The sequence below is a fragment of the Sinohyriopsis cumingii genome, chromosome 17 (genome assembly GCF_028554795.1).
Source record: "Sinohyriopsis cumingii isolate HCF-2022 chromosome 17, ASM2855479v2, whole genome shotgun sequence".
Lineage (NCBI taxonomy): Eukaryota > Metazoa > Mollusca > Bivalvia > Unionida > Unionidae > Sinohyriopsis > Sinohyriopsis cumingii.
In genome coordinates, this window is record NC_142977.1 from 101,451,006 (window position 1) to 101,467,754 (window position 16,749).

The 16,749-nt window shown below is 35.4% G+C and overlaps 1 protein-coding gene across 1 annotated transcript in view; it reads right to left on the minus strand.

The window, feature by feature from the left end:
- Positions 1-349: 349 nt before the first annotated feature.
- LOC149779561 (inhibin beta chain-like) overlaps positions 350-16,749 on the minus strand; it is a 40,380-nt gene continuing 23,980 nt past the window's right edge. Inside the window, exon 3 of the mRNA XM_089940285.1 lies at positions 350-3,765. Coding sequence (XP_089796411.1) covers positions 2,936-3,765 — 830 coding nt within the window. The 3' untranslated portion in view covers positions 350-2,935. The remainder of the gene's footprint in view (positions 3,766-16,749) is intronic.

The window sequence follows — 16,749 nt, forward strand, 5'->3', positions numbered from 1 at the left end:
TACTGAGAGGTAAATGTCACTAAAGTCACTAGTAGTCACTATTTCTGTTAGTCACGTCAAATTTAGTGTCAGTCTTTTTGTGTCAGTCGTTTGTTTGATATTGAAGAAAATTTAACAAATAAATATTGTTGAAACAGGTAGTTGATAAAAATACGATTGCTGTTGATGATAGTTACCAGCCCTTGTTTAAACAAGATCAAGTTAACTTGTAGAAAGTGCAATGTTTATGCATCTCCGCAGGAAGTTGGAGAAAAGTAAATATTTATGGCTGAGGTATACAAAATGCGCGAATAGTCGAAAAGTTTAGTGGAAAAGTAAAAAACTGAATGAAACATAAAAATATAACTGCTCCATGTAAAAGCAAAATTTATGTAACACTTTGTTCATTGAGAGAACAATTAAAGTCAACGATATACAATACATACCTGCTAGACACAAGGAATTAACGAAATGGAAACATATATTTCATGCTCAAATATCTGGACTAAATAATTCATTTTTTGATGAATTTTAACATGCCAATAATTGAAAACGTTTTGATAAATAAATTAGCATGTTCGACGCTAAAAATAATAAGGTCTTACAGGCTAATTTTAAGGCTAAGATTTTACACGTTTTAACGTAAGCATAATCAAACAGTGTTTTGCACACAAAAACCTAGAAGCTCCAAATATATGGATAACATGATTGACCGTTTGACCAATTCCGACAACAGTACTGAAATGTGTTGTTAAATAAAGCAGAGGGTTCAATATCTATGGATAATTACGTTGAGAGCTTAACAAAGTCTAACCTCAAGATATTGAAAGAATTTTCGCTAACTGAATATGGAGGCTTCAATCGACAATAATCAGACGAAAAAAGTTTGACAAAGTCCAATGCAAAAGATTGAAACGATTTGTTTTCCAATAAATTAATAACTTAATGAATTCAAATCCTATCGGTACACCTGATAACTGCGTGTACATATAAACAAAATATGGAAGACGCAGACGGACAGTTGATGAACTTCTGTCAAATTCACTTTAAATAGCCATGTATGTTCAAATTACGCACAAATAATCCAAGGCACGTTCCATCCGACTTCCGTTTATACATAAAATTTATAGAAAGGAGATCCAAGCCAGTTGTTAAAAGAAGTGATTTTTCTGTTCACATATTGTACGACGCTTTTTTTAAAAATTGCAAAACTAATATATACATAGATTTTAAGTCTAAGAATGGAAAACTTGCATTATATGCAGTGGAAGACAAAAACACAATTTAAGTAAACCGGCTGTTCCTTTTCTGTGACAATGTCATACTTAAAATGGACTGGTCATAGGAAAAAAAATTATTTGCAAATATTCTGGTTTTCATTCGCAATTTGTCCGGTAATAACAGTCGTTTGTATGTCAAGGAATACTTTAGAGACGGACCTGATGAAGAAGGTAAATTAATATAGAAGAACGACGATAATGAGAGACTAACAAGAGAAGGCATTTAAAAAAATCCAGATGCTTAAGCGTTTATATCATAAATCAGATAGGTTTTAAATAATTTTTATTTGCTTGTAATTTAGTCTTTCACTCAAACATTTTAAGAAGACATACGAAACTGTTAGTATAATTTGTTCGGGACAGCTTGTCATTTATAAAGTATAAAAATTTTGAGTTTCTGGAACACTGAAATTTAAGTCTGAAATTCAATTGTAAGGGTTAGGAGCAAATCAGTGAGTCTGAATTCCTGATATGCGTTATTTAAAAAAATGAGAAAATGATAATAAAGCCTTGAGTCGGCAGCATTTGTGTCTGATAGGAATGGGTATGTATGTATGTATGTATGTATGTATGTATGTATGTATGTATGTATGCATGCAGGTAGGTAAATAGGCTGACAGGCAGGCAGGCAGGTAGATAGGTAGGTATGTAGGTAGGTAGGTAGGTACGTGTATGTATGTAATTATATATGTATGTATGTACGTACGTACGTATGAATGCATCTATAGATGGATAGATGGATGAATGGATAGGTACGTATGTACATACGGATATAAGTATGTCTGTAAATTTAATCCCTTAACATAATTTTGATATTGAAACACAACTTTGCGCCTTCTTCCCCGAAGATGGGGCATTTAAAATAATGTTTGTTAGAGGAGCTCATAAAGTTGTACATTAACATATTTGGATATCTTATCTGGTCCAATGTAACGTATAGCTGTCATATGCAATTCAACAAAAGTAACGTCACAGCGCTTAATGCGTTTCCTCCTTGTTTATACGGAAGACGCAGGCTCAAGAAAAGCTATTTGAGATTTATTGATAATCTCTTTTTTGATTAAGAACGCTGAAACACATGTATATATTTTCTCGGGAAAAGAAAAATTTTTGACACTATTTCATCCTTATTATGAATTTCAAAAATATCCATAGCAAATATGGAAAGGTTCCAACACAAATAATGGTGTCTCAAACAATGGTGTCTCAGTCTCGTGCCATTTTTTATACGCGCTTCCACATCCAGGTGTAGAAAGAAGGTCTTTTCAACCACTATAGATGTTTCCTTGCAGTCCAAATAAATGCAAAATACCAATTGTCTTACTATCAATGAATAAACCTCTGCGAAGTCCTGTCTTCAAAAGACGCAAATATTCCAACGAAATGACTTGTCTTTCGTTAGGAAAGTGTCCTTTATACTTAGCTTAAAGATTTGCGTATTTCGTTTTTTCAATTTGCGAAATCGGGATTTGGCAGCAGGCTAGGTTTATCAGTGTCCTCTCTCAAAGTGTAAAGATCAAAGTAAACGTCATTAAAAAGGATCTCTAAATTTTGTCTTTAATAAATAGGTTTCTGTTTATGGGTGTAACCACTAAGACAGGATTTAATGTAAGAAAAATATTTTCTCTGATTGATTGGCTATCTCGCTGTATTTAAAATTAGAAGCACCAAATATTTCATCTGCATCCGCAACGAGTGACAATCATATCCAACAAAACTCCAGTCAGAACCTGTCCTTCGTCATTGAAATAAAGCAAATGCAATGGTTTCTTCTTTACAGGTTGACACATAATGTTTCTAAGCTGATTATCTAGGACATTGGCGGACGCATTCGTTGGTGTCGTCTGCAAATGTATTTCATCGTGCAGAGCACCGGAACAACTACCTTGACAAAAAGCAGTTCGATATTTCCTTGGCGCCAAAATCCAATGACTCCAGCCGATCGCTTCAAAGTCAACTATAAATGGCATTTTACAGCATCCACCACGGGCCTTACGAGGACAGCCCTCAATATTTCTTTTGTTTCTTCTAAAGGTTTTGATTTTTGTGTGAAGGTACAACCATGGTCTTCTTTTGTTCAATGATTTCTGCCTATCATGGCCTTTAGCAAGCCTTCTGCGCTTTCGTCTGCGTTTATGGACAAGAACAAGTTCTGCGCCTCGACCGCATCCATCACATGAAATGTACACTCTAAGTGCTTTTTCTTCCGATTCCACCATATTTTGAATAAAATCATGTGGCAGACTAAGTTTTAACCACTTGGTTCTTCGTACGTGCGACTCTATTGAAGTCAGTTTATGATCCGGTTGACCGTTAGAATTCACACTATACACGGAGAGACGGACAGTTCGACCCCGTCGCTTGCCTCGTTTTTGCATCTCGGCCTGTCTCAGGTGTTTGGGGTATTTTACAAGAATGAGAATGTTAGCGGTTTTTACGTCTAGTTCTTTGCCTTTCGTATCTTTGGACAATCGGAACTGTATGATATTTTCGTCCAAGAAGATATCTGAAAATTAAGAAAGACAACGTTTTTAAGAATATGTATTGCTCCACAAATTGAAATTTGACTATTAGAAGAGTCTTAGGATCGTCATTACTTACTAATATGCGAAACTAGAATTCAAATGTCAACACGGTTCAACTAAAGTCACTGAAACTCTACAAGAATCTATGACTAACGGAAACACTCGCCTGATCATCTACGAAAAGTAAAAAAATTAGAACCAATTATAGCTCATAATAATGTCTTGTTTGTTAATTAAATAAATGAATAATATTATTTATTTTGGGTTAACTGAAATTCTCTCTCTCTCTCTCTCTCACACACACACACACACACACACACACACACACACACACACAGATCCAAAAGGGAATGTAAAATAGGTGCAGACTAGAAAGGTGAATTTTTTAACAGTGTAGCTTAGGTGACGGTCTGCACTCGAACACAAATGTTGTATGACGTTATAGGTTATCAAGTGAGGGTGAACATGTCTATGCGTATCAGCACAGCAGTAGGCAACGGTCTGGACGCCAACTGAAATGCCGTATTACGACAACAAAAAACCAAAAACGTTTCTTATGAGAAGTCTGTGTTTACAGCCATGTTATTCATTTTTTTTGGAGGGAAATATAAAGGCTTAGAGTTTGTCGACAGGGATAACGGGAGTGTTTATGCAGTCTAAATGAGATTAAATGACTAATTGTTGTTTACTTCATAACAAAACTAAAATAGTTATACTTCGGACAACTCAATGATCTCTCTTACCGTATTCTATAATATCGTCACCCTCACGTACCCTACTTTTTATAAAAATGACAAAATTAGTATCCTTATATTCTCTGTTTGTGTGTATATATATATATATATATATATATATATATATATATATATATATATATATATATATATATACCAGGTTATAAAATATACACCACCTAGTTTTGTAACATCTAGAACCCACATATTTACTGTCCACCAACCAATAATCTACTATCAATGCCCAGTTATCGACCATCCAACCACCAATTAAACTATGCCTAATAGCTTTGTTACTACTATCCAACAAATACTGTCTGTTATCAGTACAGAAACAAAAGTATCATCGTAATAATCCTTACGTATCAATATCCAATTATTTATTATCTACCACCTTGGTGTCTAATACCCAGCACCCATGTATCTGCTATCCAGCACCCAGTGACCTAATATTCATCCAGTGATTTACCATTTACACATTGCATCTAATATCCATCGCCCACGCCCACGCATATACAATTCACTAAACAATTATCTACTTTCCATAACCATTAATCTAACATAAACACCCAATGATGAACTATTACCAAGAATCAAATATTTACTATCGGCACCCAGTTGTCCACCATCCACCAGCCAGCTATTTATTATTATCCACGAACCAGGTATCTACTATCCAACAGACAGTTATCTACCATCCACCAATCGATTATATACTATCTAGAACCCAGTAATCTAATAACAACGTCCAGTTATCTACTATACAGAGCCCATTTATTTCTTATCCAAAACCCATTTATCTGCTGTACGTACCCAAACAAAACTATCTACCTAATAGTCAATAGATACAAATACCGAAGTATTTACTATCAACCACTTAGTTGCCTGATAACCAGCACCGAGTTATATACTGTTCCATAACCAATTATGTACTATCAAAGTATCAAATGGTTACTATCAACACCCAGTTATCAACAATTTGGTACCCAAAGGGCTACTATCAACACCCAGTTATGAACAATTCAGTACCCAAAGGGCTACTATCAACACACAGTTATTGATAATTCGGTACCCAAAGGGCTACTATCAACACCCATGTATCGATAATTCGGTACCCAAAGGGCTACTATTAATACCCAGTTATCAACAATTCAGTACAAAAGGGCTACTATCTACCCAATGATTTACTATCAAAGCCAAATTATATACAATCCATTACAGTTATCTATTTCCATACCCAGTTATCTATTATAAAACCCAAATATTTAATATCCACCTACCACTTATATATTATCCGATACCCTGTTATTTTCTGTCCATCAACGAGTAATTTACTATCAACACGCAGTTATCTACTATCCACCAACCAGTTATCTACTATTTACCAACCAATGATTTACTCTCCACCAACAAGTAATCTACTATCCACCAAACAGGTATATACTTTCCATCAACAAGTTATCTATACCCTCTAAATAAAACTAACGTTTCTATCCCCATATCACTCTATGCTCCCTCTTGTAAATTCAATAACAAAAGATCTAGCCCCTTCTATAAGGCCCCATAGTTAACTCCCTTTATAACATGTCATCTGTTCTCTATTATATTTTTAAACAGAGCTACCTTCAGTATATAAAAAAATCCTTACTCAGCAAGCTATAGACCATCTAAATCCTTTCTTTAAAAAACCTAACAATTTCAACCCATATATACCATTTTATAGCTAAAGTAAAAGGTATATTTCCAATCATAATGTCCCTACGTTCTATTTTAAAATAAAACTATTGTTACATTTGCCTCTGTCTATTTGTTGTTCCATGGAACAACGTGAGTTTGTCTGCACTCTAAACTATTTTTTAATTTAGCTAAGATGTCGTAGCCTCAGCTTGATTTATTGTTGTTGAGGCTACGAACTGATCCCATATCATGTAATGGAGCAACAACAACAACAAAAAAAAAACATCACTCAAGTCAGAAAAACAAGAGTGTAGAAATCTACTACATAAGTATAATCATGTTGTGAAAGAAGTTTGGCTTATTTTGAATTTATTAAGCCCTAATACGATAAAATAAATTGGCATGGTTACACTAACCTCACCGTATCCGCCATGACAGATAACGCGAGACTCTCGCCTTGACCCCTTTTTTATATGAGGCTTGCCAGACCATATTTGGATATTCTACGCTATGTTATTATCAATGAAGTGGTAAATAATGGCTTCTTGGTGGAATTTCAAAGTTGCCGATAAACCGTATTTACTTTTAATGCGCAGAATTTCTGACTCAAACCGCGCCATATTTTTCCTACGATTTGTTTACGTTTCCAAATAAAGCCTCAATGTTCTTATATGGCACACAAAAAAAACGAGGCTGCGAACGGAAGTAATCATTATTTGAACTAATATGGCGGACGAGCTAAACGAAAATATCGGATAAAAAAGGTAAACGAGATTTTACAACTATTTCTACAATGATTTTCGATACTTCCGGTATTAAATAAGAGGACTACTGAATTTATTGGATTATATGCAAGGAATATGTTCAAATTGTTGACATTAGGCTAAAAGAGCGTCGGGTGTGAATCACACCCGGCTTGCTCCATTGACACTTATATTCTCATGTTGGTACCCTGTCCACGAGGTAGGAGTAAAGGTACTAATATTAGTACTATCTTACAATTGTGCTAGTTTATTGTTAGGCTAAAGTTTCATTCATCAGCTTTGACACAAAGATAAAATTAGACGTTCTCCCTTGCTATGGTAGATTGATAAATAAACTCATCGAATATTTTACCCCACCCCATAGTCGATTTACTATTGACAGTTGGAACTTTATATTTTTCAGCTATGCAAAGAACGTTTTTGGCAAACAGTAATGTGCTGAAGTTAATCTGGGTTTCCTGTTGTTGAATGCCATGTAAACTAAAGTGTGTGTGTGTGTGCGTGTGTGTGTGTGTGTGTGTGTGTCTGTCAAACACAGAGAGAAAGAGAGTTAAAGCCCAGTTTTATAATATACAGTACCCAGTTTTTTAATATCCAGCCTTATCAAGAGCATTACTTATTATACCATAAACATAAATAGTAGTAGTAGTAGTAGCAGTATGGCATGCAAAAAAAAATGAAGTAGATCACCAATTTTGCTGTATTATAGGACAAGTGGAAATTAACATTTGGTTATACCTTTATGTATGTTTGTTCGAGATAGACAAGAAAATGTGAGCTTGTCTGCATTCTCAATCACACAATTTAATCTATGTTCTTTCTACTTGGTACATATAGTGACATAAAAGTAAATTGAAGTGGGATCATAATTTATTAGAGAAAAATAGAACGTTGTAGAAATACAGTAATTCGATTATTATTATTATTATTATTATTATTATTATTCATACAAGAAATACGTGACATGGAAATGGAGCTTTAGACCGAAACATGCATGAGTTCTAGTTTAAATTAGGTGGACCTTTCATTCATATTTTTCGCAATAGTGTTTGGCTCTAGATTTCAGGCATCAGTGAAAATATTTGATACGTAGTTTTATTTACTCTTTTTCCATATTGCATTTCCAGTGCGTACAAACTTGATGCGACAAAAGATTTCCTGGATTGCATTCTTTTTTCAGTGCATACAAACTAATGAATTCTGAAATCAAACAAGACAAATGTTTTGTAACGGAAAGCTTTGAGTACGTCCCATTCTTTTATTTTTGTTTGTTGTTTTTTTTTTTGGCATTTTTTAAAATAATTTTTTAAAAATCCGGAACATTAGGCAACCATTTTATGTAGTATTCATCCGTAATGTAAAACAATTAGAAAGTAAAGTTTATCAAGTAATATAAATATGGAAACAGTGTTATGATCAGCGTTTTGAAACTGATCTAGAATTCCGACGCATCATCGAAGAGTACGACTTGGTGGATTTCAAGCCATGCAATAGTTTGTTTTGGAGGATAGATCAATGTGACCCGTATGCTGCACGAAGTAGACAATACTCAAGAAGAACCAATCAAATACATACAAATACAACTTTTACTTTCTCGTTGTATCCTTTGGTGTAGAAATATATTCGGGCACCATGAAATGTTCACAGAACACATCAACGTATAATACATTCGTTAGTAAAAAGGGTTAATCAAACGTAAGATGTTACCACCGACAAACTTGTTTCATTCAGTTTCAGCACATCTTTGTCACGGAAAACTGATGTTTCCTTTATGCCGTATGATTGCTGAAACATGTAATCATGACAAAATTGTCCTGAATTTTTTTAATGGGGAAAATTATCTCAGCGTCACATGATTTCAAAGACGGAATACTTGCCAGATCAAGTTTGTTAGTTTCATCTCGCCAACATTAGACGAGAACACATAAAGCACGTGGAAATCAATACGTGACGATTTGATTATGACGAATTACGAAGGAGAGACAGAGTTTGTAGCACTTCATGAGCTTGAAAATGAGAACAGTCAATGCCCGTTTTTAAATTGTAATCCATTTTGGAATATTTAGGTGGTGAACTCGACCGATTGAAACGAAGATTCAAAGGCCGGACAAATCGAACATTTTAATGTGAAACGGTGATGCTCAAAACTGTTACTTTTGTCCAATCCTCTAATCATTGGTCACCATTTTGAAAGGTGTATGAGACCGTCCATGGCAAACGAGTACGACTTCCCGATCACAACATGTTCTTACGGACACACATATCTTCACCATTTATAACGTTCCAACACCAACAGAGAATTGTCAGTACAGACAATAACCGAAAAGATGAATTACACACAGAACAAATATCACTGTATTCTACCAAAAGATAAAACGATGCAATACCCTGCGCCCGGAGTGACGATATACCTTGCGACATCATTGAAACTGCCCGACTTTGTCGTTTGACTATGGAAAGCGATGCTGTTCTTGTACAGCTGAATGGATATCATCTACACACTTACCAGCCACTCTTGACAACATCCATTCAAAAAGTATTAAACATTTACTAAGAAGATCACACATTTCCTTTGACGTTGTCAGACTGTCATTTTGAAAGACGTTTCCAGACGTCGGAAGGGAAATGGCCTACACGTCTGGATATACCGAGTTTTATATCTTTAGCTATAGCTGAACTGGTCTGCTTGGGAGAAGTAGATAAAGTACAAAGTTTTATTTGTGGTGTAACGTTTCACTAGCGGGAATATAACGCTACAGCTTATTTTACAAGCGAAAATTCGCAGTTTACCTTTGGAGCTACCATAGCGGGAATATAACGCTACAGCTTATTTTACAAGCGAAAATTCGCAGTTTACCTTTGGAGCTACCATAGCGTATTTGCAGAGACTTTGTAGAGTTTTAGGAATAACTGCAACGCTACAGCAAAAACGTTATAACCATTGGTATATAGATGCTATAAAAATCCTGATTACGGTGGAATTGTTTCAGTTGGTCAGACATTGGTCAATTACCTGACTCCTGTCATAGTTTGGATATCAATACTTCTAGCTTCGACCTTTCAGTGATAGTTAGAATTTCATGGAATGAATTCCAGGAATATGTTTGAAACTTTAAGGAATACGAGAAGAAAAAAAAATCAAACAACTTTTAAAGAAGTATAGCATCAAAATGATGTGTTATATGTGATGAACCAATGATTGAATCTCGCCGAACTCCTTTACCGCCAGATTCCGTTTTGACTATTTCATCAATACTTAAGGCATTCCTGTGAATTAATAGTTCACAAGTGCGCATTCGGAATCTACATTAGAGCTGTGTGAGCGAATTTACAGGATGCTTGTCAAGCTTTCAGCGAAATGCAAACTCAAAATCATTTCCTGGACTTTTTAAAACCTTTCCTACAATGTAAATATGTTCAACTATGAGCTGTGTTTCAAGACATGTCCATACATTGTATAGCCACTGTGTTTTAATATATGTCCATACACCGTATATGCACTGCGATTTTTTACTGAGATTTGGTTACGTCATGATCTGTGTTTTGTTGTTCAAGGAATGAAAATAACATGAAACATATAAAATATCTTGTGTCGCTGATGAAATATGGGAATTCCAAACACAATTTTCAAGAGAAATCATGTCCTGAAATCGGATCAAGGAATGTTTACCTGAATGGTGGAACTTTATGGATGAATCTACGCACTTGATACTTGTATGACTCACCTTTAAAGTACTACGATTATTGGGGAAAATTAGTACTTAAATTGTTATTAACTAAAAAACCATTATAAAACTAATATTATGAAAATAAAACACAAATATAGATATACATAACAATATTAATTTCTCAAAATTTCTCTCATCATGAAATAATAATAATAATAATAATAATAATAATAATAATAATGTGCGTGATTTGCATTTTTAACGTAGCTTTAACAATTTTTCTGTCATACCACTACGTTTTATGCAGTGACAGTTTATAGCGATGTTTAGCACTGAGGCATCATGCCGCAGACATGTAGCATGATGTCCCACCCAGTCACATTATCTTGACACCAGGCTGACCAGTCCTAACACTAGGACTGTTTAATGCTGAGCGCCAATCGAGGCAGCTGTTAATTCCATTTTTGTAAGTCTGGTATTACTCGGCCAGGGATCGAACCCACGACCTTCCGCATCAGAAGCGGACGCTCTAAACACTAGGCCACCGGAATGGTTATAATTAATAATAATAATAATAATACTCTGTGTGTGTGTGTGTGTGTGTGTGTGTGTGATTAGGATTTTTAACGTAGCTTTAACAATTTTTCAGTCATATTACTACGATGTCTGCAGTGTGGCAGTTTATAGTGATGTTTAGCACTGGGACATCATGCTGCAGACATGTAGCATGATGTCACGCCCAGTCACATTATCTTGACATTAGGCTGACCAGTCTTAACACCAACAACTTAATGCTGAGCGCTAAGCGAGGAAGCTGTTAGTACCATTTTTGTAAGTCTTTGGTATGACTCGGCCAGGGATCGAACCCACGACCTTCCGCATCAGAGGCGGACGCTCTAACCACTAGGCCACTGGATCGGTACTACTACTACTAATAATAATAATGATGAATAATATAAATAATAATAATAATAATGGTGATCACTGGGCGTTCATAGTAGATAATTGGTTGGTGGATAGTATAACATGCCGCAGGATAATGTGACTGGATGGGACATCATGCCGCAGACATGCAGCATGATGTCCCATCCAGTCGAACCCACGACCTCCTGCATCCGAGGTGGACGCTCTAACCACTAGGCCACAGGAGCAGTCTGGTGGATAGTAGATCAAAGAGTGACAACAGTTTGCTAAAGGGATTTAAATACGTAAGTTTTGTATTATGCAAAGGAAAAACGGCTATTTCGTATCATTTCGAGGCATACAAACTCCCTTTTCCATGTCGACAAATTCAATTCTCCTGCACTTCCGCCCAATACAGGACCAACCTGTTGCTAAAATAGACAGCATTCTCATGTGGAACGCATGTAATATACAGCCTTTCAGTTCTACGTCAGACCGTCACATCGAACTTCATTGTTAACAAACATGCCTTAAAAAATGGAGACCTAATGGTAATTTCTAGTTTGTCCATGGAAATTGTTTACTCTATTTAAGATAGATCCTCCCTACGACATTTCGTTTAGATGGCAGACAAATTAATGTTTCCCACCAAACACATGCTACCCTGTTATGACAGATACACGCCACACATATTGAAATGTATTAGTCATAAGGCATTCCAGTTCGAGGGCAGACCGTCACTTTATACAACACTGTTGCAAAACATACCTTTTAAGATGGCGACTATGCTAAATTCACGTTTGTTCTTGAACTTTTTACCCCCTTTTTAACATGATACTATTTCCCCTCCCCTCGTTCACATCCTGAGTGGTCCACGTGACTACTGATATGAGGTGCGGTCAATTATTTTGTAATGATATGTGGTAAGGCCAGGTATTGTGCCATTATATGTGGTGAAGTCAATTACGGTGTAATGATAAGGTGAATTTATTGTGCAGTGATTTGATTTTCATATCGTACAAATTCTTATTAAGTCAAAACCAATGAGTTCCAAGCATGTGATATTTTACACCATATATTTAATGCAATATTATATATAATAAGTTTATGATACTTGGAGAAAAATGTAATTAGGGTCATTCGCCCCGAGAAGCGGTAGATATAATGTAGTCCCACTACGGGATCTTAGAAGTTTATGCAAGGAATCATCAACGATGAAGACATTTATATTATTTTCTCCCTGGGGAGGTTACATAAACCTATACAGAGTCTTTTGAAACAGCTAATTTCATTCTTCATTGCCAAAAACTGGGTAGACGTATACCGTGAATTATCGATAAGAAGTCAAAATAGCTATCTCATGCATAAAAGAGTAAGCTGATAAAGGTCTCTACGTCTGTTTATCTGTCTTTATCTCAGGTTATTGCAATACCATACGCTTCTTCCTTATAACTAATCATACAATTATTAACACGTAATGGAGAAAATGGAACATACAGACCTTATAGCATAAACGTGTTCTGTTCAAATGGAAATATTAATACCAACAAAACATGGAATCATCCAGAAATGGGATGATCTGCTCAATATCGAACCTAATCCTGCACAATTCAGTAAATTTGAGTTGCACGTGTATCATGAGGCCAGGCCTATTAAACTAAGAAGCGTACGCGAACAACTGACGCAACCACGGTGGTTGTCAACGAACGAGATCTTCTGTTTGCATTTGTTTGCAAGACGAGTCACCCATGGGCATAAACTTGAACGCATCCGTGTTAATTAACTGTGTGACATCAGGTCTTTGTTGGACTGTATTACTAGAATGGCCACGTGCTACATGTATATCTAGGTATGTCTTTACAATGTGTTCTCAGTAACTGGGATATTATTTGTAGAGTAGAAGTTTTGTGGAAATATTAAGTCACAATACGGAGAGTAAATTCCTAACAAAAGTTGATTTATACAAGTATGCGCATTCTTCTCCCCTCACTTCGTGTCAGTGCGTGAGTGTGTACGTGTGAAACAAATCAGACAAGCGATGTTTGAAAACCGTGACGAGGCGTGACTCCAGCTCATTCTGATAAACTTGATATAACACGACATAAATAACAAGCGAGTAGGAGTGATACACGTCACACGGGAGTCTGGTAAATGTTACTACACTGGAATTCGACACCCTAAAGCGAGACTTGCACAAAATCTAGTTGTTCTGCTGATTGGTCGGCATAATACTTAACGTTCTAATATGTCGTACGGCCTTGTCCACCTCAGTTAAAGGTATAGCAGCGCGCATGCACCGACTATACTTGTTATGTTGCTGTTGTTGTTGTTGTAGGGTTTAACGCCATTTCTCAGCACAAGATAGGCTATACATGGCAGCCAGTGTAAATTTTGGAGGAAGAACCCGGGAAAACCCCAGGAAGAACCACCGACCCATGAGAAGCTACTGGCAAGCTTTCTCACATAACCACACTGGCCGAACCCGAGACTCGAATCCACGGAGACAGAGGTGAGATGGCAAGGATCCGTAACGGTGTGCACTTTAGACCACTCGGGGCCCCATACTTGTTATGAGTATGACAGCTCACAAATACTTAGAATGTCTGCTGCTCGAAGAGACTAGGGCCTAATGAAAATATTCAACTGAAAGCTCATTCCACTAGGTCACTCTGTTGGAGTATAAAAATACATATTGTATTAATTACTTTTGTTTATTTTCGACGTGGTGCAAAGAATTAGTACAAAAAAGAACAGGCTATTTTTTTCGGCATTACATATTAAAAATCTTCAAAATGTGATATAACAAGACGAGCGAAACCTATCGGGAACAATCATATCGGATTACTAATTTATTTGTTTATTTATTTATTTATTTATTAATTCATGCATTCATTCATTCATTTATTTATTTGTTTTTTATTTTTTATTGAGCGTGTTTGCACACACCAGTAAAGCAGTGGACCAGGATATTGTATGTATAATTATAGTTGCAGCTGAGAAATGTATATGACCAAAAGGCTTGCTGTAGGCAAAAAGGCATTAATACGAGCTCAGCCTAAGCAAACCAGTTTTTGAGGGTATGTTTCTAGCACACCCAAGAATATTTTTTTTAAATTATTTTTTATGTGGTTAAATCATACATTTATTAGGTATATATTACTGTGGATACATTTTTGTATATATTTTTCATATAAATATGAAAATACCATTTTTTTAGACCGAACAACAGAACAGATGGTTGTATAGTTTGCGGTTGAGAATCAGAAACACCCATAAACATTGTAGGCAAAATACTTCAAGCGGGTTCAGCCCAACCAAACCATATATTGAGAATGTGTTTCGGACACCAGCCAATAATAATGATTGTGACCAAATGTATCAGTCTAGTTCATGTGTAGTCTCATAAATTTAACCTGTTAGTATACGACCGTTCCGGTGTCCTAAGTAGTTAGAGGGTCCGCCTCATATGCAGCTGCCTCACTTGGCGCTCAGAATTAGGAGATCAGTGTTAGGACTGGTCGGAGTGGTGTCAGGATAACGTGATAGGTTGGGACATAATGCTACATGTCTTCGGCATGATACCCCAGTACTAGACATCACTATAAACTGCTACACTGTAGACATCGTAGCAATACGACTGAAACATTGTTAAAGCTATGTTAAAAATCCAAATCTCTCTCTCTCTCTCTCTCTCTCTCTCTCATACACACACACACACAGACACACACATAAAATATTCATTAGTTTAAATACTTGCTGACGGATTTGTCCAACATATTTCATTTTAAACGCTATTACACACACACACACAAAAAAAAAACAACAAAAAAAACAAAAAAAAAAAAACATTAGATATTGCACAATTATTGTCCTAAAGCAACTTTAATATTTCTTTGGTATTGCTGCTACTGAAATATTTATTATCATTAGTGAAGGAACAGTGTAAACGTCCGGATTTATTACATTGTGGTAACTTTTGAACATTTATTCATTTTGTTGACTATTAAACATTTGTACATTTTGTTGACTATTAAACATTTTTACATTTTGTTGACTATTAAACATTTATACATTTTGTTGACTATTAAACATTTGTACATTTTGTTGACTATTAAACATTTGTACATTTTGTTGACTATTAAACATTTATACATTTTGTTGACTATTAAACATTTGTACAAATTTGTTGACTATTAAACATTTATACATTTTGTTGACTATTAAACATTTGTACATTTTGTTGACTATTAAACATTTTTACATTTTGTTGACTATTAAACATTTTTACATTTTGCTGACTATTAAACATTTTTACATTTTGTTGACTATTAAACATTTTTACATTTTGTTGACTATTAAACATTTGTACATTTTGATGACTTTTAAGCATTTAACTACGTTAACCCATTTAGAATTGAAATCAGCTGAGACTGTGAAATCTGATGTGAGAACTGACATACCCTTCACTCAAGTTATATTCTACATACTTTATAGACATACTTATCTTTTATTTTCGTCTCATATTATTATCTATGATAATGAACATATGTTAAGTTCTTCCATTCGGCTTTATTTAATCAAATTCTTCCTAATGGAATATGTGTACACTTCCGATATAATATAGGTAACTGTGACCTATCCCTTCTGTCATTAGATTTTTTTGTTTTCCTTTTACCATACTTTTCTTTATGCGATTATAAAACTTTTTCTTATGGACTACAAAATATTCGACCATTCTGTTATATACTACAAAGCGACATCACTTAATGAAAATGTGTCAAAAAAGCCCTTAAAACAAATCTTGCAACGTATGTGTAATGAGTTGAAATTTGAGTAAGCATTGAAAATTAAAATTGAATACATTGTACATTAAAATGTTATTGCAGTCAAGCCAGCAAGGTTTTATGTGAAGGGTCACTTCGACCTCTTCCCATGTTAGGTGTTAAATTGAGGGGGAGAGGGAGAGGCTAGCATCTACAGCTAATTTAGAATTGACCCGGGCATCGCAAAGCATTAAGATGTCGACCATACCAGCTTAATGGGAATGCCATCTCGAATAGTCACTTAACAAAAGCAAATCGGTATGTGTAGTATTTCTCAGATTCAAGGCCGTCAAAATCCGACGGAAGAAATAATTATCTTGGGGAAAAAGAAAAATTAGAAACGGCTGATTACGATTGGTCAGTTTAATTTAAGGCCTACATCCTGGAAGAAATCTT